The sequence below is a fragment of the Phocoena sinus genome, chromosome X, assembly GCF_008692025.1.
Source record: "Phocoena sinus isolate mPhoSin1 chromosome X, mPhoSin1.pri, whole genome shotgun sequence".
Lineage (NCBI taxonomy): Eukaryota > Metazoa > Chordata > Mammalia > Artiodactyla > Phocoenidae > Phocoena > Phocoena sinus.
The window spans coordinates 81,538,298-81,565,572 of NC_045784.1; the positions used below are offsets into that span (position 1 = coordinate 81,538,298).

Sequence of the window (27,275 nt, forward strand, 5' to 3'; positions counted from 1 at the left end):
TTGTGGCCTCTCCCGTTGTGGAGCACTGGCTCTGGACACGCAGGCTCAGCGGCCATGGCTCACAGGCCTAGCCGCTCCACGGCATGTGGGATCTTCCCAGACTGGGGCACGAACTTGTGTCCCCTGCATCGGCAGGCGGACTCTCAATCACTGCGCCACCAGGGAAGCCCAGAATTCACTATTGAAATCATCTTGTTTGGGACTTTTCTTTATTGGGAATTTTTTTAAATTACTGATGCAATCTTTTTACTTATTGATGGTCTGAGATTTTCTATTTCCTCTTAAGCCAGTTTTGGTAATTTGTATGTTTCTAGGAGTTTTCCATTTCATCTAGGTTATCCCATTTGTTGGCATGCAGTTATTCCCAGTATTCTCTTACAATGTTTTTTACTCATGTAAGGTCAGTCTTTATGTCCCCACTTCCATTTCTGATGTCAGTTGTTTAAGTCTTCTCTCTTTTTTTATCTTAGTAATTCTAGCTAAAAGTTTGTAAATTTTGATCTTTTCTAAGAACCAACTTTTAATTTCATTGATAATCTCTATGAAAATAATAGATAATTCTATTTTCCATTTTTCTTCTCTCCTTTCTAATCTTCATTACTTACTTTATTCTGCTTGCTGTAGGTTTAACTTTCTATATTTTTTTCTATTTCCTTAGTTGTAAACGTAGGTTGTTGATTTGAGATCTTTGTTCTTTTCCCTTCATGACACTAACAATTTTTTATTGACACTAGTATATTTTTTTGAATTTCATTTTATTTATTTTTTTGTACAGCAGGTTTTATTAGTTATCCATTCTATACATATTAGTGTGTATATGTCAATCCCAATCTCCCAATTCATCACAGCACCACCACCCCCCTCCACTGCTTTCGCTTCTTGGTGTCCATACATCTGTTCTCTACATTTGTGTCTCAATTTCTGCCCTGCAAACTGGTTCATCTGTACCATTTTTCTAGGTTCCACATATAAGCGTTAATATACGATATTTGTTTTTCTCTTTCTGACTTAATTCACTCTGTATGACAGTCTCTAGATTCATCCACATCTTTACAAATGACCCAATTTCGTTCCTTTTTATGGCTGAGTAATATTCCATTGTCTGTATGTACCACATCTTCCTTATCCATTCGTCTGTTGATGGGCATTTAGGTTGCTTCCATGACCTAGTTATTGTAAATAGTGTTGCAGTGAACACTGGGGTCCATGTGTCTTTTTGGATTATGGTTTTCTCTAGGTATATGCCCAGTAGTGGGATTGCTGGGTCATATGGTAACTCTATTTTTAGTTTTTTTTGCGGTATGCGGGTCTCTCATTGCTGTGGCCTCTCCCGTTGCGGAGCACAGGCTCTGGACGCACAGGCTCAGCGGCCATGGCTCACGGGCCCAGCTGCTCCGCGGCATGTGGGATCTTCCCCGAACAGGGCACGAACCCGTGTCCTCTGCATCGGCAGGTGGACTCTCAACCACTGTGCCACCAGGGAAGCCCTATTTTTAGATTTCTAAGGAAACTCCATACTGTTCTCCATAGTGGTTGTATCAATTTACATTCCCACCAACAGTGTAAGAGGGTTCCCTTTTCTCCACACCCTCTCCAGCATTTGCTGTTTGCAGATTTTCTGATGATGCCCATTCTGACTGGTGTGAGGTAATACCTAATTGTAGTTTTGATTTGCATTTCTCTAATAATGAATGATGTTGAGCAGGTTTTCATGTGCTTCTTGACCATCTGTATGTCTTTGGAGAAATGTCCATTTAGGTCTCCTGCTCACTTTTGGATTGGGTTGTTTTCTTTTTTTAATACTGAGCTGCATGAGCTGTTTATGTATTTTGGAGATTAATCATTTGTCTGTTGATTCATTTCCAAATATCTTCTCCCATTCTGAGGGTTATCTGTTTGTCTTGTTTGTAGTATCCTTTGCTTTGCAAAAGCTTTTAAGTTTCATTAGGTCCCGTTTGTTTATTTTTGTTTTTATTTCCATTACTCTAGGAGGTGGATCAAAATGATCTTGCTGTGATTTACGTCAAAGCGTGTTCTTCCTATGTTTTCGTCTAAGAGTTTTATAGTGCCTGTTCTTACATTTAGGTCTTGAATCTATTTGGAGTTTATTTTTGTGTATGGTGTTAGGGAGTGTTCTAATTTCATTCTTTTACATGTAGCTGTCCAGTTTTCCCAACACCACTTATTGAAGAGAGTGTCTTTTCTCCATTGAATATCTTTGCCTCCTTTGTCATAGATTAGTTGACCATAGGTGTGTGGGTTTTTCTCTGGGCTTTATATCCTGTTCCATTGATCTATATCTCTGTTTCTGTGCCAGTACCATATTGTTTTGATTGCTGTAGCTTTGTACTATAGTCTGAAGCCAGGGAGACTGATTCCTCATGCTCCATTTTTTTCCCACAAGACTGCTTTGGCTATTTGGGGTCTTTTGTGTCTACATTCAAATTTTAAGATTTCTTCTAATTCTGTAAAAAATGCCATTGGTAATTTGATAGAGATTGCATTGAATCTGTATATTGCTTTGTGTAGTATAGTGATTTTCACAATATTGTTTCTTCCAATCCAAGAACATGGTATATCTCTCCATCTGTTTGTATCATCTTTAATTTCTTTCATCAGTGTCTTATAGCTTTGTGCATACAGGTCTTTTGTCTCCCTAGGTAGGCTTATTCCTAGGTATTTTATTCTTTTTGTTGCAATGGTAAATGGGAGTGTTTTCTTAATTTCTCTTTCAGATTTTTCATCATTAGTGTATAGGAATGCAAGAGATTTCTGTGCATTAATTTTGTATCCCGCAACTTTACCAAATTCATTGATTAGCTCTAGTAGTTTTTGGGTGGCATCTTTAGGATTCTCTATGTATAGTATCATGTCTTCTGCAAACAGTGACAGTTTTACTTCTTCTTTTCCAATTTGTATTCCTTTTATTTCTTTTTCTTCTCTGATTGCCATAGCTAGGACTTCCAAAATTATGTTGAATAATAGTGGTGAGAGTTAGCATCCTTGTCTTGTTCCTGATCTTAGAGGAAATGCTTTCAGTTTTTCACCATTGAGCATGATGTTTGCTGTGGGTTTGTCATATATGGCCTTTATTATTTTGAGGTAGGTTCCCTCTATGCCCACTTTCTGGAGAGTTTTTATCATAAATGGGTGTTGAATTTTGTCAAAAGCTTTTTCTGCATCTATTGAGATGATCATATGGTTTTTCTTCTTCAGTTTGTTAATATGGTGTATCACATTGATTGATTTGCATATATTGAAGAATCCTTGCATCCCTGGGATAAATCCCGCTTGCTCATGGTGTATGATCCTTTTAATGTGTTGTTGGATTCTGTTTGCTAGTATTTTGTTGAGGATTTTTGCATCTATATTCATCAGTGATATTGGCCTGTAATTTTTGTAGTATCTTTGTCTGGTTTTGGTATCAGGGTGATGGTGGCCTCGTAGAATGATTTTGGGAGTGTTCCTTCCTCTGCAATTTTTGGGAAGAGTTTGAGAAGGATTAGTGTTAGCTCTTCTCTAAATGTTTGGTAGAATTCACCTGTGAAGGCATCTGGTCCTGGACTTTTGTTTGTTGGAAGATTTTTAATTACAGTTTTAATTTCATTACTTGTGATGGGTCTTTTTATATTTTCTGTTTCTTCCTGGTTCAGTCTTGGAAGGTTATACCTTTCTAAGAATTTGTCCATTTTTTCCAAGTTGTCCATTTTATTGGCATAGAGTTGCTTGTAGTAGTCTCTTAGTATGCTTTGTATTTCTGTGGTGCCTGATGTAACTTCTCCTTTTTCATTTTGAATTCTGTTGATTTGAGTCCTCTCCCTTTTTTTTTTTTTTTTTTTTTTTTTTTTTTTTTGCGGTACATGGGCCTCTCACTGTTGTGGCCTCTCCCATTGTGGAGCATGGGCTCCGGATGCGCAGGCTCAGTGGCCATGGCTCGTGGGCCTAGCCTCTCGGCAGCATGTGGGATCTTCCCGGACTGGGGCATGAACCCGTGTCCCCTGCATCGGCAGGCGGACTCTCAACCACTGCACCAGCAGGGAAGCCCTCTCCCTCTTTTTCTTGATGAATCTGCCTAATGGTTTAGCAATTTTTTTTATCTTCTCAGAGAACCAGCTTTTAGTTTTATTGATCTTTGCTATTGTTTTCTTTGTTTCTATTTCATTTATTTCTGCTCTGATCTTTATGATTTATTTCCTTCTACTAACTTTGGTTTTTTTTTTTCTTTCTCTAGTTACTTTAGTTGTAGTGTTAGATTGTTTATTTGAGGTTTTTCTTGTTTCTTGAGGTAGGCTTGTATTGCTATAAACTTCCCTCTTACAACTGCTTTTGCTGAGTCCCATAGGTTTTGGATCGTCGTGTTTTCATTGTCACTTGTTTCTAGGTATTTTTCGATATCCTCTTTGATTTATTCAGTGATCTCTTGGGTATTTAGTAACATATTGTTTAGCCTCCATGTGTTCTGTTTTTGATGTTTTTTTCCCTGTAATTGATTTCTAATCTCATAGCGTTGTGGTCAGAAAAGATGCTTGATATGATTTCAATTTTCTTAAATTTACAGAGGCTTCATTTGTGACCCAAGATGTGATCTATCTTGGAGAATGTTCCATGTGCACTTGTGAAGAAAGTGTAATCTGCTGTTTTTGGATGGAATGTCCTATAAATATCAATTAAATCTCTCTGATCTATTGTGTCATTTATAGTTTGTGTTTCCTCATTAATTTCCTGTTTGGATGATCTGTCCATTGGTGTAAGTGAGGTGTTAAAGTTCCCCAGTATTGTTGTGTTACTGTCGTTTTCCTCTCTTATAGCTGTTAGCAGTTGCCTTATGTATAGAGGTGCTCCTATGTTGGGAGGATATGTATTTATTATTGTTATATCTTCTTCTTGGATTGACCCCTTGATTATTATGTAGTGTCCTTCCTTGTCTCTTGTAACATCCTTTAGTTTAAAGTCTATTTTATCTGATATAAGTATTGCTACTACAGCTTTCTTTTGATTTGCATCTGCATGTAATATCTTTTTCCATCCCCTCACTTTCAGTGTATATGTTGTTCCTAGGTCTGAAGTGGGGCTCTTGTAGACAGCATACATATGGGTCTTATTTTTGTATCCATTCAGCAAGCCTGTGTCTTTTGGTTGGAGCATTTAATCCATTCACTTTTAAGGTGATGATTGATATGCAAGTTTCTGTTACCATTTTCTTAATTGTTTTGTGTTTGGTTTTCTAGGTTCTTTTCTTCTTTTGTGTTTCCCACTTAGAGAAGTTCCTTTAGCATTTGTTGTAAAGCTGGTTCAGTGGTGCTGAATTCTCTTAGCTTTTTCTTGTCTGTAAAGCTTTTGATTTCTCCATTGAATCTGGATGAGATCCATGCCAGGTAGAGTAATCTTGGTTATAGGTTTTTCCCTTTCATCACTTTAAATATGTCATGCCACTCCCTTCTGGCTTGTAGAGTTTCTTCTGATAAATCAGCTGTTAACCTTATGGGAATTCCCTTGTATGTTATTTGTTGTTTTTCCCTTGCTGCTTTCAGTAATTTTTCTTTGTCTTTAATTTTTGCCAGTTTGATTACTATGTGTCTTGGTGTGTTTCTCCTTGGGTTTATCCTGTGTGGGACTCTTTGTGCTTCCTGGACTCTGGTGGCTCTTTCCTTTCCCGTGGTAGGGAACTTTTTGACTATAATCTCTTCAAATATTTTCTCGGGTCGTTTCTCTCTCTCTCCTCCTTCTGGGACCTCTATAATGTGAATGTTGTTATGTTTAATGTTGTCCCAAAGGTCTCTTAGGCTGTCTTCATTTCTTTTCATTCCTTTTTCTTTATTCTGTTCCACAGCAGTGAGTTCCACCATTCTGTCTTCCAGGTCACTTATCTGTTCTTCTGCCTCAGTTATTCTGCTATTGATTCCTTCTATTTTATTTTTTATTTCAGTTATTGTATTATTCGTCTGTTTGTATGTTCTTTAATTTTTCTGGGTCTTTGTTAAACATTTCTTGCATCTTCTCTCTCTTTGCCTCCAGTCTTTTTCTGCCATCCTGGATCATCTTCGCTATCATTCTGAATTCTTTTTCTGGAAGGTTGCCTATCTCCATTTCATTTGTTGTTTTTCTTGGGTTTTATTTTGTTTCTTCATTTGGTACGTAGCCCTTTGCCATTTCATCTTATCTGTCTTTCTGTGAATGTGGTTTTTGTTCCACAGGCTGCACGATTGTAGTTTTTCTTGCTTCTGCTGTCTGCCCTCTGGTGGATGAGCCTATCTAAGTGGCTTGAGCAAGTTTACTGTTGGGAGGGACTGGTGGAGGGTAGAGCTGGCTGTTGCTCTGGTGGGCAGAGCTCAGTAAAACTTTAATCCACTTGTCTGCTGATTCGTGGGGCTGGGTTCCCTCCCTATTGGTTGTTTGGCCTGAAATCACCCAACACTGGAGCCTACCCAGGCTCTTTTTGTGGGGCTAATGGTGGGCTCTGGGATGGCTCACGCCAAGGAGTACTTTCCAGAATTTCTGCTGCCAGTTTCCTTGTTCTCACGGTGAGCCACAGCCAACCCCTGTCTTTGCAGGAGACCCTCCAACACAAGCAGGTAAGTCTGGTTCTGTCTGCTCTGGGGTCACTGCTCCTTCCTCTGGGTTCCGATGCGTACACTACTTTTTGTGTGCCCTCCAAAAGTGGAGTCTCTGTTTCCCCCAATCATGTTGAAGTCCTGCAATCAAATCCCGCTAGCCTTCAACGTCTGATTCTCTAGGAATTCCTCCTCCCATTGCCAGACCCCCAGGTTGGGAAGCCTGACACCGGCCTCAGAACCTTCACTCCAGTGGGTGGACTTCTGTGGTATAAGTGTTCTCCAGTTTGTGAGTCACCCACCCAGTAGTTATGGGTTTTGATTTTATTGTGATTGTGCCCCTCCTACCATCTCATTTTGGCTTCTTTGTCTTTGGATGTGGGGTATCTTTTTTGGTGAGTTCCAGTGTCTTCCTGTCGATGATCGTTCAGCAGTTATTTGTGATTCTGTTGCTCTTTCAAGAGGGAGTGAGAGCAGTCCTTCTATTCCACCGTCTTGAACCAATCTCGAGCATGTTTGGTTTTGATACTAACATGTCATATCAGTGTAGGGTGGTTGTGATTATTAAACTGACCGAAGTTTCTTTTGGTTCTTTGTGTAGTGTTTTAGAATAGTACAAACACAGTCACACTGGCAAGTATCTCCATTCTAATGATTTTCAAATTAAGGAATTGTTTCAAATTATGAAAGCTCTTTGTTCACCTAGCTTTGCAATAGCATGATGTATGCTAATTGCTAACTTTGTCTGCATTTTTTTTAAAGATCAAATGGGCACAGTGGTTATTTTCATTAATCTCATACAGAGCAGCTAATTAAAATTTCCATTATTATCCACCCATTATCTAGTTGTTTCCTTTGTTCAGTATCAGAACAGGATGTTAATGATAAGCCATTGTTGTATTACAGCCCTATTAAGTACAGTGAGAATCAGTTTAATCTATTGCACTCTTTTGTTTTTAGGTGATTTCTTTAATATTATGTTCCACCATACTGATTTTGCTGAAGATACTTTGACATTTTGTAATAGAGATTTCAGAATTAAATACTTGTTGCTTTAATTTTTTACTCAATATTGAGAAAAGGTGACATACAGTAAAAAAAAAAAAGAAGTAACCCAAGGACCAGAATGTTAGTGTTTTATTCTTGCAACCTCACTAATTACGTGAACTTGGGAAATCAACTTGATTCTCTATTTATGTAATGAGAGCATTTGAACAGCTGGTCTTTTAGGGCTAGTCCAGCCTTTCCATGCTATCATGTTTTCATAATTTTCAAATATGAGGTTATGTTAAAACCCCAAAGTCCTCCTAAGCTTGATAAAAGGCATTTATTGTCTAAAGTTATATATCTTCTGTCTTGCTCCATTACATTGTTTGCTTCCATTCCTTATAACTGTAGAGTATCCTCAATTATATAATTTAAACCAGTTTCTAAGGCTTGGATGAGGGGTGAGTCCCAAGGTGATAGACTGGCCCAATTGTTCCATAAAGAATATCTCACGCACAACCATGTAGAAGAAAGCATCTAACATTTTCTGAGCATCTTACTCTGTCTATGAGACAACACATATGAAATGCCTGTTTTTGGCACTTGGTATGCATTGTTTTACTTAAGCCTCATAACAAATATGAAGGGTCAGTGTTTATTACCCCTGTGTCACGGATGAGCAAACAGGTTTATAGAGATCCGTTCAGTCGACTGATCAAAGATTACCTAGAAGGTAGGTGAAGGGCCATGATTCATACCCAGTGGCAGTTTGTGCCATCCCCAGCATACCATATACTGTCTAAGTTTACCTGTTCTATACAAGAATATCTGAATATATTATAATGGAATGTCTCAGGACTGTAATATTCTGAAGTGAAACTAAACTGAATTTGGAAGCTTTGGCATGTTGAAGCTCATCAGTCATTCACCTCTTTGGTTATTCACCATTCATAGATCCATCATTCATTCAAGAAATATATACTGAGTACTTAACTGTGTGCCAGGCACTGTGTTAAGATCTGGAGATACAGTAGTGAACAAGATAGGCAAGTTTCCTGATTTGTGGAAACTATGTTTTAATGAGGAGGATACAGTAAACAAGTAAAGTGCTAAACGTCATAAATTTATATAAGACTGTTGGGCTGACTTAAATGATGAGAACCAGCAATGGAGAGGTCAGAGGTAAGAGTCTTATAGGCAGAGAAAACAGCAAATACAAAGGTCATTCTACAGGAATAAGCCCTATATATAAGCCTCTAGGGGAGTCAGTATGGCCTTGTCATCCATTAATTAAGAAAATAAGTTTGAGGATCATATGAAAGTGAAAGTGACAGCAGATCTGCAAAATTTTATACTATAAATGTTTTTTATTCCTTGTGGTTCTATAGCCTTGAGATGGGTAAATAGGTTATAGAAATGTGGAAATGATTTCACGATGATGGTTTTACTTACTGTGCCATCTGTGTGGTGATTCATTCAGTAGACTTCCTGAACATCTACTGTATATCCTACTAAAGCAAGAAAACTCAAGTCTGTGGCCATTACACAATATATGGGAGCAAAAAGTATGAAATTGTATTCCTTATTCTGTAATTTTTATGGACAGATTCAATAACAGCACATTTTTGTGGAGGCTCACTAAACCCCATCACTGTGTTAGATACTTAGCATACATGGAGTTCCCAGTCTGGAAGAGAAAGAGACACACATAATGACCTCTGCCCCAATGTCTTAAGTGCTATAGTAGTGATAGTGTCACAGTGGTATAAGGGAATAGAGTTCCTGTACAGAAGACTTTATCAGACTTTAAACATTTACTGTTTAATGGAATTGTAAAAAATTCAAACATTAAGAATGATTGACAATTTCTATATCAGGAGGCATTCTCAATAAAAAGCCAAGTAGTATGAAACCCTAGGGAATCCATTTCTCATTATTAACATATTGTTTTTTTTTAAACTCTATATCCTCTAATGATATAACTTCTATCAAATTGGAAAACAATTGCTTTCCTTCTTCTAGCTTAGATACTTAGCAGAAACTGAGTGTAATTCATATGAATTTACAAAATTGGACTCAAGCTAGGGTTTTAATTCAGGGGGATACATTTGTAATACAGGAAAGGGGCAGTTATGATTATGTAGATCTGGAATGTGAAACTATGCGTTATTAGTACAATGAATGTGTTGATGATGTTTTCCTCCCAGCCTTTTCCCCAAACTGCTTACATAGTTATGGCAAGGTGATGAAGCTAAGGAGCTGTGATGAGATAATGAGTTCTAGAAATAACCCCATGAATATTGGAAATTAAGCTAAAAACTAGTCGCTATCAGATAAATGCATTTAATGGCTTTTTAAGATTACTACGGCATGGGATTAACATGGTTAGGAAAGAATAGTTAGGAATTGGTGAATGCTTTACACTAATTTGTTAACTAACATACTAATTGGAGACTATATTGTTTTGCATTTTAATAAACATTTTCACTTGGTTTTCAGATAGGGTGATATTCTGACACATTTCAGTAGATTTGGGTTATGTATAATGTTTTGCATTAAATTTTGTTCACTGTAGAATAGAATATAAATAACTAGGAGAATTAATAAGATGACTTCTAAATGTTCATCCTGTGGGTTAAGGAGGACCAGCTAATGTTAATCCTAATGCCTGGATTGTAAATTTAAGCATCCCTGTCAGTGATACTTTATGCTACTGAAGTCCATATTCTGTTCAGGTTATGAGTACCATCAGTGTAATTTTCCTTTAAATGAGGCTGAGGAGAGTGTTGAGATATATATAGCATGATTTTACCACGTGAGTTTTATGACCAAAAGTTTTTAAGCGCCTGGCACTCTGTACACATTTTTATACGGTAAAATATTTGCATATTCTATGCATTATTGTATTTTAAAAGTTACCAAAAAAAACTGTTGTTTGTCTAAAATAATATCTTTTTTTTTTAATAGGGAGGGCTGAAAAACAGCAAACATGAATGCACTCTGTCTTCACAAGAATATGTTCATGAATTACGATCTGGTATTTCAGATGAGAAACTTCTTAATTGCCTAGAATCTCTGAGGGTTTCTTTAACCAGCAATCCTGTCAGGTAGGTGCTTTTTTACTGTTTTGGTATGATTCGTACAATTTGTACTGTATATAATTGTTGGGAATATAATCACTTACGTCATTTTAACCTCACGTTTTCCTGACCAGAAGTCTGATGTTAGTTAATAAAACAATGTCTAACTATGAGTTTGTAAACATTTAAAAATATATAGCTAATCTGATCTCTAATAACAAGCAATTTTAAGAATACAAATATTAGTTGGATGGTTAGGTCCTCTTTGATTATGTAAAATATGGGTCCAGAAGTTAAACATCCACATTTATATGAAAATCTGTACTCAGATAACAATTATTATATATTTATTTATAAAATAAATTAAGTACATTGGCTCTATGATATTTTTCCTTTTTAACTTGAGAAGTAAATATAGTTTTGTATTCTACAAGTTTTAGATATGTCATTCACACATTTCTGTAATTTGGGATAGCAAAATTAGTTAATTTTAACCAATAAAATAAATAAGAAAATATTAATAAACTCCTCAAAAGTCTACACATTTAGGCTATTACCTAGGTACAAAGGATTTTTAAGGAAGAAGTTCTTGCCAATGGTGGATTCCAATAACTGACGTTCTTTTATTAACTATAAAAAGCCTTTCAGTTAATTACACCCCAAATAAAATGTTTTTATAGGGAAAAATAGATTTTCAGTGTAATATGAAAATATTCTGGGATCTGCTTACACAATTACTAAAATATTAAGTTCAGAAATTACTGGATAAGAGTATATAGAAACCATATTTTGATTTTATTCTTGTTTTTCCTAATATATGATGGGATTTGTACTTCCCTGACCTATCCACAGAGCCTTGAAAATAATTTAGAGCTCAGTTGTTTCATTTGAATTTATGTATAAATTGAAATATACTATTTATTTTTACCGATAATGCATTTGACAGAATAACTGGAAAAGTGTAATTCTACAATAAAAAATTTAAAAAGGTAATGGTAAGATATGACTTGCGTTTGAATATGATAATTATTCAGAGGTGGCTGTCTTGCCATTTTTTCCAGAATGCTTCTGGTTTTAATGATTTGCAAAAGTTTACTGGTGGACAGTAAACGCGGTGTGTCGTCCCCCATACCCCCCTCCCCCGCTGCCGCCTCCACACACAAAGTATACTGAACTTATTGCTCTGAAAATTGCTGTTGAGTGGTTGAGTGAGTTGAATAAATGAGTCTTTTAGAAGTGACTACAGAAGTCGTTACATTTAGGAATGAAGCAGGGGTGGGGGGAACCTGGTAAAAATGCATTTTTATAAAGATATCGGGAAAGGTCCGAAATTACATGCGGGTCCTTTAAGATGTAGGGGAGCCGCTACCCGACAGCTCCAAAGAATTGTAGGGCGAAGTGAGAAGATGGCAGGTCTTGATTGGTTAGAGACAGCTGCATCCTGGCAGGTGATTGGCTCCACAGTTGCATGGGGCTGCTTGTGTCGTCACAATCCCAGCATTCCGTTGTAGCCATCATAGCCGTTGTAGCCTGCCTGTGGAACTCGTGGAACTTGCTGACGGGAGCCAAACCCCACCTCCTTGTCTGCCTGAGCTGCCCTTAAAATGAGTAAGAATGGGTTTGGGAGCTATGGCGGCATCTCTGCTGCAGGCGGAGCCATCGGAGGCAATGACCCACCGTCTCAGGGCAGGGTAGCTCTTGCTTTTAAGTCCATACGATACAGGTCCCGAATCCAGGATATTATACCTTGCTGTGTAAACCAGCTGCTCACCTCCGTTGTGATTGATAATGTCTTCACGATTAGGGGAATCGAGGTTTCCCTAGTCGCTATCATGGGGATAATCAGGCAGGCAGAGACGGCTACAAATTACGTTCTTTACAAGATTGATGATATGACCACCAAGCCTATCAACGTCCGCCAGTGGGTCGGCAGAGATAGAGCAAAGCAGGGGATAACTCTCCTTCCAGTGATAGTATACGCCAAAGTGTTAGGTATCCTCAAATGTTCTGCGGAGGTGAAGAGCCTTGAGGTGTTGAAAATCCGTGTCCTGGAGGACATGAACGAGTTTACCACACATATTCTAGAAACGGTTAACGCGCACATGATGCTGGATAAAGCGGCCTCTGGGCAAAGTGTCCCTGTTGTTCCCTCAGAAATGGATGAGGCCCAGATGCACAGCGAGTACCACCCCGACTTCATCCGTAAGGAGGTGCTGCGTTTGATTCAGGAGTGTCCTCGATAGGAAGGCAAGAGCGTTCGTGAGCTCCAGACCGAGCTTAGCAACCTGAGCATCGGGACCATCAATCAAGCCATTGAGTATCTGACCGTCAAGGGCCACATCTACCCCACTGTGGTTGGGGAACATTTTAAATCTGCTGATTGAAGCAGTGAAAACTTTTTTCATTTTCTGAAGACGCTGCCTCCAGTTGTGACTGAGTTTGACTGTTTGACTTTTAGGAAGTAGATTTCTTTAAACAAAAGATTGGAACTGGCATCCTTTTGGAACTTCACTGCTTTTCCAACTGCTTTGAACTTTTCTATTTTTCTAACTATATTTGAAGCTCAGAGGGAGATGGCGATGGATAAATTGACTGGCCTTTTTGTAGAGTTTACCAGCAAGCAAATGAAAACACTCTTGGACAGATGATTTTGGGGAAGAAAAGGTATAGAAAAAGTTGAAAATTATTAGTTGCATGGGAGCTTCTTCTGAAATACCTACATATTAGGAGAAAGTAGATGCAGTCAAGGAGCCAGTTAAGAGACAAAAAAATATTCTTGTTTTTACATTAGACTTATTTTCTATGTTTGGATTTAGCATATTATAGTCATATTAGTATCTCTTGCTAAATATAGTAGTTGATTAATTCAGATGTGCTAAAGATAGCAGTTTATGAATTCAGGCACTCAGTTCAAATGTTCATTTAGTGATTTGCTCTTACACTGTAGGTTTATGTTTTTTTAAAAGATAAGATTATACTATGTTTAAATGGGAGGGTCAGCTTTGACTTTTTTCTTAAAATATGATTAATGATTGTTTCAAATACAATATGGAGATATTTGGATTAAATTACAATCTCTTGCAGTTGCATAGTACAGATACCAGACTTTATGTAAGTTTCATGCTCTGATGTATTATTTATAGTACTAAATGCTCTGTTTTATGTATAAGAGGGTTTTATTCTTGTAGGGTAGACAAACAAAAAGTAATAATAGGAATTTTATTAAACTTTGCAAGTTTAACCAAAATTTATTTAAACGTTTTATTAAAGCACTTTTGCAAATCTTTACCTCCTGTGTGATATTTTTCTAAATTCATTTGAAAAGCCTATAGTTTTGTTTTTGAATATTAATATTGTAATTATCCAGAATAATTTTTTCTCTTCTCTATATGATATCAATAACATACATCCTATTTGTAATAATACATTTTAGTATAGGTTATATGACTTATGTGAGGCTTTTAAATAATTGAACACACTAAGCACTCAGTTGTACATACACTGAAGATGGTATCTTTCAAGTTACTATCTCTGTTACATTAGTGGAAAGAAAAAATATATACATTCATATAGGTAGAAGAGAAAAGCATTACTTGTCTCAATCACAAAAAGAAGGTGCAAAAACAGAAAATCTCTTAAAAGCCAACAATCCATACTGTTAGAATGTGGCCTCTTTTTGCCAGTTCTTAGGAAAACTTATCAACAGTTCTTGCTTAAGCTTCCTGAGGCATAAATTTAACTTTTCTTCCCTTCAAAAGCAAGGAAGTCATAAATGACACTCTTTTGAAAACCACAAATGGTTAACATACTATGAACGTGTTTGTTATTTAAATTATCAGACATCTTTCCAAATTCCAGTCTTCATAAACATAAGAAATTCTGAACTACTCTTTGTCGAAAAGGTTGCCTGCCCTGGGAAAATCATACTGAAGGAGAGACAGATGAGGGGCATATTTCTTCCTCAAGATGTCAGTGCGGAAAGAAATAGTCTAAGAGACGTAATATTCTTTTGTGGTATCACTTATACAAATGCTGGAAGCCTGAGATTAAAATCTGATATTTATGACTTCATAGGTCACTTTCCTAATTGTCAAGTTGATTCACTTGGCGGTTGGCTGGGTAGTCACCTTTCCCCTCACTCTAGGAATATTCCTAGAGCCAAAAAAGCTTTTTTTGGCTGTCTTTGTTGCCTGGGAACTGATGCTATATGTATACCCGAATTTAAAGCCAGGGACCACCCCCACTTCCTGCCCCATCCTTTGAGGGGGACTGTCCTCTATCTTTGTGCCTTGGGGTACTTTTTAGCTTTGTTAATTACCCTAGCCCCCCCCCCCCTTTCTTCTTGTGCTTTACTGGGTTTCTGCTGCAGGTAAGGGACTGCGATGGAAGAATACTAAGTAGGTCTAGCTATAATGTGAATGAAAATCAAACATTTTGAGGCAGAAACAATTGCTAGATTGCCGAACATGCATATTTAGTGCATGTTAGGGGTAGCAGATTTTTCAAATTCATTTTAAACCATCCACTTGGTATGCAGACTTCTTTTTCAATTTTGTTTAGATGGTGAATAAACTTGGCCAGTGCTCCCCTTCCTCTCCAGTTCTGCCCTGTATGTGAGCCAAATCTTTGAGGATAAGACAGAAATCCTGGGGAAATACCATTGACTATTTTCAGTAGGGACATTTAACTCTGAGGAACATGATAATTGATAATTATAAGCCACTGGGGGTTGTTTTTCTATGGCTCATAGGCATAAGAAATGTATGCATTTATATTGAAGTTGATTCTAAATGAACGGAATAAATAAATTTGAAAATGTTTTCAAGTCAAAGCTAATACTGTCATCACAATTGTTAGTACTTGTTTTATTTTACCTACTAAATTTAGATTTATATTTTGAGTAAATTATAAATTGTATTTTTACAATTTTCATTCACTTATAATGAATGAAAAAAGGTAACCACTGAGAATTCTTTAGTCATTAAACCGTTAGTGAGCAACTACTATATGCAATAGGAGTTAACTTTCATTTTAATAAGCTTAAATTTAATTGACTTATGAAATGCTTATCAAAAATAATAATAGTTAATATTTTAACATTTATATAGTACTTATTATCTGCTAGGCACTGTTCTAAGAGAGAGAGAGAATGTGTATGTGTGTGTCCCTGTGATTTATAATCGAGGCCCCTGTGCCTCGACTTATATTTCCAGCTCAGACCTTTCTCTTGAAGTTCAGACCCCATCTCCAAATGTCTTCCCAGATGCCCTACAGACATCTTTAAAACATTAAAAAATAATAGCAAGGAACACTTAACATATATACCATTTTTTATCCCCCAGGAAATGTTCTAAGAACTTGAAATACATACAACCGGGGAATCATTATGATTAGTATTAATATTGTTCTCATTTTATAGATGAGGAACTTGAGGCTCAGAAAGGTTAAGTAATTTGCTCTCTTTTAATGTTACATGGCTAGTAAGTGTCAGAGCTAAGGTTCCAATCCTGGGTCCTTATCCACTTCTTTGTACTACCTCACAATAAGGAAAGTCTTTTAAAATATCCTCCTTTCATTCTTGTCACATACTAAATATTTTGACTTTATTCCTTTCATTAAAATTTGCCTGACTTGAATTTTTTAAAAAACACTATGAAATATTTCATCAACAAGTATAGAGGAGAATGTAAAAACACCTCTGCATTCATTACCAGTTTAAGAAACAAAATTTATTTTTATTATAGTTGTAGAGAACTTAGCCATATAACTCATTAATGTTTAATGACACTATAACATCCTTTGAGCCTGCATTTTCACTGATTAAAAAATCATCTGAAAGTCTACATCTTCTATAAACCAATGCATTTATTTTTGAAGTGTACTATCTTAAGAATATATATCATTGCATTGAAAAGTCTTCTTATGACCTCATGGCTCTTTGTAGAGAAATTTGGGACTCCTTTGCTCTAGACATTATGGATGATACCTCTAGTAATTCAAATGCCATCCATATGATATTATTCCTATTTACCATTATATGATAAATCAAGAAAGCTTTTTACTTTTACTATTGAGAATTACTATTTTTCTTTTCTTTTTGGTAATACCTTAGGTTGGAGCAGTTCAATGAATAGCACTTAATATTATGTAGTTTGTTTTTATATAGAAGATGGATATCCCAGAAAGGAATAACAAATTCCCCTTGTCCATATGGGGCCTGCATATGGAGCTTACATTCTAGTAAGAGAAGTCAGACAATTAAAAAAAAAATATATATATATATATATACACACACACACACACATACATACATACATACATACATACATAAAATGTCAGGTTGTGATCTGTCCTGGGGAGGGAATGTTGCTATTTCATATCACATGGTCAGTGAAGGCCTCCATGTGAGCAGAGATCTAAAGGAAGTGTGAGAGTGAGCTGTGTTGTCCACTGGAGGAAGAACATTGTTAGAAACAGGAAGCAGCAGCAGCAGCAGCAGCAGCAGCGAATGTCTGTTCCAGGAATGTCAAAGAGGCCAGTGTGGCTGGAGGCAGAGAATTGTGAGCCATTGGTAGGACTTTGGCTTTTACTCTGAGTGAGCTGGGAAGCTGTAAGAGGGTTTTGAGGAGAGTAATGGCCTGACCTGACCTAGGTTTTTAAAGGATAACTCTGGGTAGAAGCAGGGAGACCATGTAACATGTTGCAGTGAAGGAGCTAGAAATTTCACAGGAATTCTAGAGACAGCCGTATAGCTGTGCTTTGTGGAGGCCGATATGGAAGGTCACTTGACATCCCAAGGTAGTCCTAGAGCCTGATTATTTTTGTCATGAGTCTTCAACTCAGCAGCAGAAATTCATGGTGCCTGTCCCTGGTTTGTTCATTGTGAACATGGATTCTATATGAGTCTGCTTCTTTTCTTGATATTAACTGCCTGGCCTTTGCTGTATTCCTCATTTAGAATTCTTAATGGGGAGATGCTGGTCCCCATTTGTTTCTGCTCTGGCAAAGCTTTTCATGCCAGACCACCTCAGCCTACAGGCCCACCTACGTGCTGGCCACACCTCTGGTCAGGTGACCGTCCCTAATCGAGTCAGTCGTGTCCTTGGGAAGGGAAAGGGAGGCAAGGTGATGTCCAGAATTTGTCCATCTCAGAAAGTGTCTCTGGAGAGTGTTGCCCTAAGAAAAGGAGGAGGGGCTTCCCTGGTGGCGCAGTGGTTGAGAGTCCACCTGCCGATGCAGGGGACACGGGTCGTGCCCCAGTCTGGGAAGATCCCACATGCCGCAGAGTGGCTGGGCCCGAGAGCCGTGGCCGCTGAGCCTGCACTCCACAACTGGAGAGGCCACAACAGTGAGAGACCCGCGTACCCCCCCCCAAAAAAAAGAAAAGGAGGAAATCAATGTAAGAATAAACCCAAGGAAGAGAATAATTTGTATAATAATAAGTAAATTATACAGAAAACAAAGAAAAAACAGCGTGTAGGGGGAAAAATCACCTTGAATGCATCATGTCTTATTTGTTATATAACAGTAAAAGAATCCTTGAAATTGAACAGTAATCATTTAATATTATTCTTCCTTATGTAGAACTATCATTAATGAAATTAAATTTTGTTAGCCTTGTTCTCTTTATAAAGAAAATTTTTCTGGATACTAATATGAGAGAGAGCACGTTATATGATAGAGTACCACTAGAATGCCAGTCATGATATCTGATTTCCAGGCCTTGATTTCTCACTCTCTATGACCTTAGTCCAATCAGTGCACTCTTTGGGCCTCAGTTTTTCCATATGTAAATGAGATTGGAGCCTTCCAGCTCTAAACTTCTATGTTCTGTGTTCTCTTTTGCTTAGTTCCAATCCTCTTACTTTTGCTATAGGAACTAGATTATTAAGAAATTATTTTGAAGAGTGAGAAAAATGTTCCTCTATTAAGACTAAAAGATTTCCTAGCATTCTGTTATTTTCTTGCATTTGTAAATATATTTAACCAACTCTGGACAGGTATTTAGTTTTATTTTATTTTTTTTAAAGGTATTTAGTTTCCTTTAAAATATTGAAGGAAGCAGTTTCTGTGTCTCTGTTACATAACTATTTTCCAAAGCTGATATTCATTGGAATCTGGGCATTTGCCCTCTTCATGGCTGATTTGCTTCTGTACCAGTTTTAACTGATTTCTTTTTGTTCAGCCCCTAGTAAAATAATAAATATATAGACACTCATACACGCACTAATAGCTTTACTAAACATTTTCAAAGAACAGTCATTTCAGAATATTAAACAGAGTCATGATTTTCAAATTCATATAGTATTTAATCACTTAGATGATAAAGGCTCTAAGAAAGTAATTTCTTTATATTATTTTTCTGCTAATGGCAAATATTTAAAAATTCCTTTTATAAGCCATCATTAACTGGCCATATCCCAAATCACTCCATTACTATACATTCCTTCAACATTTATTTTGTACTGTACACATTCACCTGCACCTGCTTATGCTGTGTAATAATTTCATGCATGTATGTCTGCTTTTCTCATTTCTATTTTAGACTCCTCTAGGGAAGGGAACCTCTTGCCCTCTTATTTGTTTCATGATGGCAGTTACGGTGTAATTTATATACAATAATGTGTGATTTGATGTAGATGTTGACCCACCATCAGTAAAAACCTATGCTTCTCCAGCCATGAGAATGAATTTGCATTAATCTGGCTCTATTTTGTGGCCATGCATTTTAAGATGTAATCGGAGAAAAAGAATGAAGCAAACTTCCTCCATACAAGAGTGAAACCTGTTGGTTTGATTTGAACCATATTCATCAGCTACAGACAACGTAGCATGCTTTCCATGATGGTCTTTTTATGGTTGCATGGTGAGTTAATGAAACTGAATGTTTACAACTCTATTTAACACCCTAAAAATCCATGAGTTTTGACTATAAAATAAATCCCAATCTGCCACCACAAATCATATTAGACTTTGCACATACCATGGTCTGTGTGTTTCAGAATGAGAACTATGTTATTTACAGATTTTTGTTCATATTCCTCTACTAAAGTTTATGAAAGGAAGCAGTGCCTGCTGAGAAATGACCAATGAGTTTGGACGATTTTATTCCCAGCCAACCCATTACAGGATGCATAGGTACTTGGCAATACATTTTATGAAGATCCAAAGAAATGTGTAGCAATAAATCATTGTCAGTAAGCTTTCTCAACACATGACAAAAACAAGAAATACTGGTTTGAAGAATAGTATGAGAGTTGTGATTGTGTAGAATTCTTTCAGAGTTGTTGCTGAAATTGCCTTATAGCTTGAAGGGTATGTTACCCCACTAGGAAACTGTTTTTTTCTGTTTTGCTTTGAATCTTAGTTATCTGCCAAACTCATGGCATAGTGTGTATATTCCCGTGTATATTCCCTTTCTGTGACGACAGCTTCCTCAGCCAATCTTTTCAAGCAGGTGAAAACAGATAAAATATCTTTTAGAGTTTCTGTAGGTGTGGTTATTTGCATTACCTCTGGCATATTTGTTTTTACTTGATATTTTCGAACTTCCCTTTAGATTTAAATATATTTTTCTAGCACATTAATATGCATTTTAACATAATCATCGTAATGAAAATAGCTGACTCTTGACAGTAATACAAATTAAGAGTAGAAAGTACTTTCTGAATTATGGGTGTTAATAACTATTTGAACAGCCTATATTAAATGCATTAAAAGCTTGGCAAAGCAGCTGACAGTACTTAGAAAGTTAATATAACGTTAGATGCAGATCAATACTCTAAGAACATTTTGCACTGGACTACTTATGAAAAGCAGAATAATGAGGACAATTTTTTATGGTGCAGAAATGGGAAGAGGACTTAAAATTGTGAGCACATCTCATAAGGCAGCATTATGTGCAGTATTGTGAAAGCAGGGTTGTATTTTAAATTTGTTTGCTTTAACTTTCAAATGCATAAATCGTTTCAGAAGACCCTAGTACATTTTTACATAGACTAGAAAATAGTAAATTCAGAGTAGTTATGTCAAATTGTATGCTTTCTTTTAAAATCTTGGTCAACAATTTGTATTAACAGCAACCATGTTGGCTCATTTAGCTAAGTTTGTCCCATAGATATTCAGTGACATTGAATTCTAATTATATAATATTAGCTTCAAAACAGAATTTTAACTTAATGCAGATCCAATATTATATCTCATAATAGAACCAAACTAGATCTATGTGTCCTATATTATTTTCAAAAAGAAAAACATAGGAACAGCAAATACTGACTTGGGTTTCTGCAGTATTGTTTCAGTTGGAGAAAATGTTAGAGACATTAAAGTAGAATAAATGATGGCTCCTATGTTGGTATTTATTTTATTATTATATGATATAGGAAGCTCCACCAAGGCAATGCATTTTCTCATTTAAATGATGTGTTTTAAATTTGAAAACCAATATGTATATATAATAATTGTCTAAAATAATTAGAAACTTGTAACTGGACATGTAATTATAAAGGTATATAAAATCTAGCAGCAGAGTCTAAGCACAATAGTTAAATGGATTTCTAAATAGAAGGTGAACTTCTTTCCATTTAAAAATATCTTATATGCATTTTATTGTATTTTCTGTATATTCAAAACTAGCCTTGGGAAGAAAAAGCTTATAAGTATGCGTTGTTTGAGATATTTTTATTTTGGTTTATATGAATTAATTTAACTAAAGGTCTTGGACACATACTAGAGTTTTATATACTTATTATTATGGGACTATTACTAAAGCAACTGCAGCTTTCAATAAGAGATGCAGATATCCCAATACCATTAAGATGAGGGTAAAAATACAAGCTCCAAGTAAGGTGGGAACGTGGTAGTTTTCAAAATCTAGGACACTGTCAGGTAGTGATTTGAGTATAAAATAGTTCCAATTTTTCCCATAGCCAAGGGGAAAAAAAGGCAGAGTATTGACAGACATAGCTGTTATCTGATGAATGACAGTGCATTTATTTTTCAGGGAAGGACATTCTTTCTGATTTTAAACTCAGAATTTTATTTCATTTTTCTTTAAACGAGGGGTATTGAACACCACAGTAGAGTGAGTCTTTGATAGTTTTCCATAAAGTACAGAGGATTTCTGTGAATGTCCATTTCCTCCATGGGGCCTTGAGTTAAAAAAAAAAAACAAAAAAAACCCCAAAGTCATGATATTTCTACAAAGACCCAGAGTAATAGTACCGGTATACAGCTTCCCCATAATCCAAGCTGCTACCAAGGTGTACTTGAGTAGTGTCCCTGAGGCTCTCCCTCTGGAATATCTATCATCTCTGCTGGACTTTTGATAGGAGCTGGATAGCTGACAATTCACAATTAAGATGCCCGCTATGGCTTCCCTGGTGGCGCAGTGGTTGGGAGTCTGCCTGCCGATGCAGGGGACGCGGGTTCGTGCCCCGGTCCGGGAAGATCCCACATGCCGCCGAGTGGCTGGGCCCGTGAGCCATGGCCGCTGAGCCTGTGCGTCCAGGGCCTGCGCTCCACAAAGGGAGAGGCCACAATAGTGAGAGGCCTGCGTACCACAAAAAAAAAAAAAAATGCCAGCTAGCACCTGGAGCGCAGGTATTCTGTGTAGTCGATTGAAAGAAGATCCATGTGCACTAGATAACAGTGTTTGCTCTATGACCCCAGCTGTTTGATCGGTGTTAGATAATGGGCAGCTAATTTGGGGAGATTTCCCACCTGGTCAGTAAAGCTGCAGGTGTATGGCCTCTCACATCGGGCAGTTTAAACCTGAAAATCTTCTGTTGAGATGGAATCCATGAAGGGAGAACATAGAAGGCAGTATAACATTGTAGTGTACTTTGAAAAAGTAAATCAGCTTCAAGTGAGATAGCTAGCTTAGTAGTCTGCCATATGAATGTGAATCTCAAACCTTCATACGCTCAGAATCAACCCACTCCTATTTGTTAGGTCTGTTCTGCAGCACCCAGCATTACTGAAAATACGCAGATTTGGTCTAATTCTATTTTGGAGGGTGCTGCCTGAGTACTGAGTATTGCTATCGGTTTTTTTAGGGCAAGGCTATGGTACCATACCACCCTTGATACCAGCTTCCAAGAGAGTTACCTGGATGTCGTTTCTTAAATTGGTGCATTCAACATTCATTCATCAAAAAGTATTAAAGACTAAGTGCTAAACTGGAGTGTTAAATGGATTTTAAAAAATTGAGTTATCATAAATTTCCATATGTGAATTAACATTTGTCAAAGAATAAGAATACCCTGAAATGAATCCAGCACTAAAACTATATTAAGCATTTTTCTTTGATATAGAAAATGTTTAAGAATTTTGTAATGTTGTTGAGGTCAACATTATAAGCATCAATTAAAATGGCAAAATATTTTAATTGTAAGTGGTATGGGACATTGCCCTAGGGATATTCTCTGACCTTATGACATGTTTTGTATCTTGAAAAAAACTTCTGTCAGTTTATTTCCTCATCATTACTTTCTCCCAGGAATAGAATGCAGGATATACTGTGCTGTGTTATCATGTGAGCTTTTCATTAATTTTGGTTTCTGCTATTATTTAGTATTGTTTATAAATGACAGAATTTATTTTACGTGTTGGAATCATGTGTTTGCTGATGACAGTAGTTTGATGCAAGCATTCACCTTCATGCATTTCTCAACTCTTTCAAATGATCTTGGAAAATTGGAGTAATAAAAGTTAAGAAGAGACAGCTATAGAGGAGTTAATTTCGAGGGGCAAGAACAAATTATACATGCATATGGATTTTTCAAATATGTGGCTGGAAATTTCTGAAACATATTGATAGGAGGGATGCTAGATAAATATGAATTATCAAATAGTACTGTGGAGATACAAGCACCATGCTGAACACATACTGTGGAGCTTAGGTAAGCATGATTCTGGACTTAGAGCACTCGTCCATCTATTCAAGGATTTGGCTCTGAGCCCTGTGTGTATGATTTGGTGTCATCTTTGAGACTCCTTGTTCATCACACTTGCCCATTTTCTTATTTGCAATATCTCTTGCGTAGTTTTTACGTTTCTATTGTCAATACTCTAGTTCAGGCCTCATTCCCTTTGCAGACAGGAATTGACAGAGGAACTGATTGTCCAGCAAAGAGTTCACTGTTCACTGGGTTTGTTTGTTATAGCCAAAGTGAGCAAGGCAAAGCACAGAGGAATAGAGAAGTTAAGGAGGTTAGCAGGAAGTGTAGGGGAGGAAAAAGTTTTACTCGACCCTCTTAGGGTCCCTGGCTGTGACTGAAAATTAAACTGACAAAGATTAACAGGAGAAAGGCATACAAACTTTACTGAATTTTTACATATACATAGGAGCCTTCACAAGAGGATGAAGACCCAGAGAACTGAACAAAGCCAGAAGCTTTTATACCTTTTAGACAAAGAAACAACAAATTTGTGAGAAATTGACAAGACAAAGGGATTTGGTCTAGGGGTAGTAAATGGTGAAGAAGTAACTAGGACGATAAGGGTTAGTTTCACAAAGTTTCTTTATGCAGCCTTCTGTGCCCTCAATTCCCTGCCTCGGATGATAAGAATGCATTTCCTTCACGTGGTACATACAGGCAGGATGGGTGACTTTTACATGGGAGATTTAGCTCCTGCTTTCATGGAAGAAGGGGCTGGATTGGGGAGCAGTGAGGTCAGAGTGACCTTCTTGGTTCTGCCCTTTTCTCAGACTCCTTCAGCTTAAGATATTCATTATGCCAGGGTGCCATATTTTGGGGTGTTGCGTTCTGAACTCCATCGGAAGCAATCCGATGGCTGACCACTTCATTAGTGCTGGGTAAGGAAGCAAGTAAGGCTAACCAAGAACTATTATTCCCAAATTAAAGTTGAATGGCTCCATTTTTTCCAGGTGCTCCCTAATACTTGATTATTGTGTCAGGCTAAATATCAACTAACAATTGCTACATTTTTTGAGGTGGATGTTTACAGATCTGTGCTTCACTGGTATGTCTACAATCTATAATAATGAATTGCAATATGGCAGGGCTCTGCATCTGTGCTGAGCAAGTTAACTATTTTATTTATTGGTATATGGGAAGAAGAAAGAAAGTATATTTTTGAATATCCCCGATGTGTTTATTGTCTAAAGTTACCCTTGCTTCTTGATAGAATCCGTAATAAATAATTTTTTAAAATTCCTCACTGGTATTGCTTTCACATCTAAATATACACATTGATGATATTTGAATATATTTTAACTTTTATCCAATATTCCTTCATGAAAGGAAAATAACCAAAAAACTTGTAACCACTAATTGGTGATATATTTGTTAATTGTTGATAACATAGTTGAATGGGAGGTATGTAAGGACTGAGGAATGAGTGATTCCAATCATGGTTTTGCCATTAACAAGCTCTGTGATCTAAAACAAGTCAATAAAATTCTTTTATTTTCTTCATCTGTAAAATGAAGGAGCCAATATGGAGTAACAGTTTAATTTCACAACCAGTAAAGCTACTCTTGTGAGTGCATGTTCTTTCATAGAGGTTTGTTTATAAATGAAGATAAAACCTTGTTGTTAATTTAAGTTGTGTCTGTTTCGGTTTTTAACTGTTCCAATTGAAAAGAAAGTCCTTGCTTTTTTTTTTTTTTTTGCGGTACGCGGGCCTCTCACTGTTGTGGCCTCTCCCGTTGCGGAGCACAGGCTCCGGACGCGCAGGCCCAGCGGCCATGGCTCACGGGCCCAGCCGCTCCGCGGCATGTGGGATCTTCCTGGACCGGGGCACGAACCCGTATCCCCTGCGTCGGCAGGTGGACTCTCAACCACTGAGCCACCAGGGAAGCCCGGTCCTTGCATTTTTGAAGGAGGTCAAAGTTACTTAAGCAGTTAAAGCATTATGCTTTCTTTAAAAAGCATTCGTATGTTTTGAAAGACTTATCAAATATGTAACTTTAGGAGTAGCTATGTTTCTAGATTTTTCTGAAAGTGAGTGCAAGGCAGGTTGAATATAGTAGAAGGCTAATATTTCTTTCTTAGGGACTTTATACTGCATTGTAATCCTATAAAGATTTTATCTGTATGTCATATACAGTTTATTATTATTGTTTTGTTGTCATTGTTTTAGATGATTTATATCACTGTGGAAGAGAAAAATAGTGAGTTTTTTGGTTTAATTTGTGTTAGATAAGCCTTAACAATTCTCATGGTGTTTAATGTGGGGTTATTAAAGATTTTGACTGTTCATTGTTCAATGATTATGTTTTGAAAAAATTTATTAAAGTTGGATGTATTAAGATGTTTATATTTAAGAGTGCACGTATGTACATACAGGTACACACATAATTTCCATAGTATCTTTATCAGTTTTAGGGGAAGGGGGTTTTAAAATATTATATAAAGATAAACTAGAAAAGACCAGAAATTTACCATTACAGATCACATTCTGAGACAATAAAACATTTGAACTTGCTGAGATTTTTTGATATCCACCACGAGGACCCAAAGAAATGGTTCTTTGTGGTTTGGTTGCAGTTATCCTGTGCTAAAAATATTCAGGAACATTAAATTTCTTTGATCTTTGTCTACATAGCTATCACACTCTATAATGAGTCTTTAATTATATGTTTTTGGAACTGCACCTGGTAGGTGAGGACTGTTGCATTTCTGTTGTTCAGTCATCAAATAGCAATTATCTTTCAACTCTCCTTACCCCTGTTACCATGAAAGAGCATTCACTGACCTTCTCTGCTGCCCACCAGAGCCAGTTAGTATAACATGCAGATTGGTGTAGGAAAAAATGAAATGTGTGGCGGTACCTGCTAATACCTCTCTGTTTTCCTCCTTGCATTCAAAGAACTTCTAACCTTATTCACAATAGATAAACTTGGTGTCAGCTCTCTTTCATTTCCAGGGTGTATAAATTAGGAATGTGATTTCCTGGAGTAAGTTCATTTTAACAAAATTCCACTACTAAAAGAAATTGGACGTCCTGTGGAGTGTGCGATTGAATTTTAACTTTATTACTTAGCTTAGGAAAATACATTTTTCCTGTGGAAGTTAACATTTTATTATAAGTTTGACTGGTTATATCACTAAGAAGATGACTTAAGTATGCTAACATAATTATATTCACAATTTCAAACATATGAAGAAAATTTAAAACATGACTGGCTTTTGCTTGAATGTTTGGAATGCTCTTTCTCCCTGCTTCCCCTCTATTTACTATAGATTAAAGACTCTATTTTTAATTTCATTCACATTTTTGGTACATTTTGTTTTCATCATTACATTAGGCTAAGACTGTCTCTTATATTTTTCTAAGAATACTTTTTAAAGAAGGATGGGGAGGAAAATATTCTTTGTTCGATAGCCTTTTGGGCATTTTAACAGATTTGGACTTAAGCCATTATGACTATCTCCAAAGTATTGATAATTTTGAGAGCTTAAGAAATTGATTTTAATAAATAAGAAACTTTTATCCTTTGAGGGAGAATTTTACTTAAACTATTGCCCTCAGGAGATTTTTATATGTAACTCAGGCATTTACAATTTGTTGTGAGCAACTCTTAAAAAAATGTGTGAGTAGCATGAAACAGAGCAGGATTTTTCCAATGAGACCTGATGGGGAGAATAAATGCAGCCAGGTAAAACCCTCTTAAGCAAAAAGCAGAGGA

General features: G+C 36.8%; 2 protein-coding genes across 2 annotated transcripts in view; both read left to right on the top strand.

Annotated features, from left to right (window-relative positions):
- DIAPH2 (diaphanous related formin 2) overlaps positions 1–27,275 on the top strand; it is a 924,369-nt gene that overhangs the window by 210,538 nt on the left and 686,556 nt on the right. The window contains 1 exon segment of the mRNA XM_032619577.1: positions 10,506–10,645. Coding sequence (XP_032475468.1) covers positions 10,506–10,645 — 140 coding nt within the window.
- On the top strand, positions 12,223–13,512 carry RPA4 (replication protein A4). Its single transcript, XM_032619578.1, is given in 1 exon segment — positions 12,223–13,512. A coding segment is annotated over 1 exon segment (780 nt). The 3' UTR covers positions 13,003–13,512.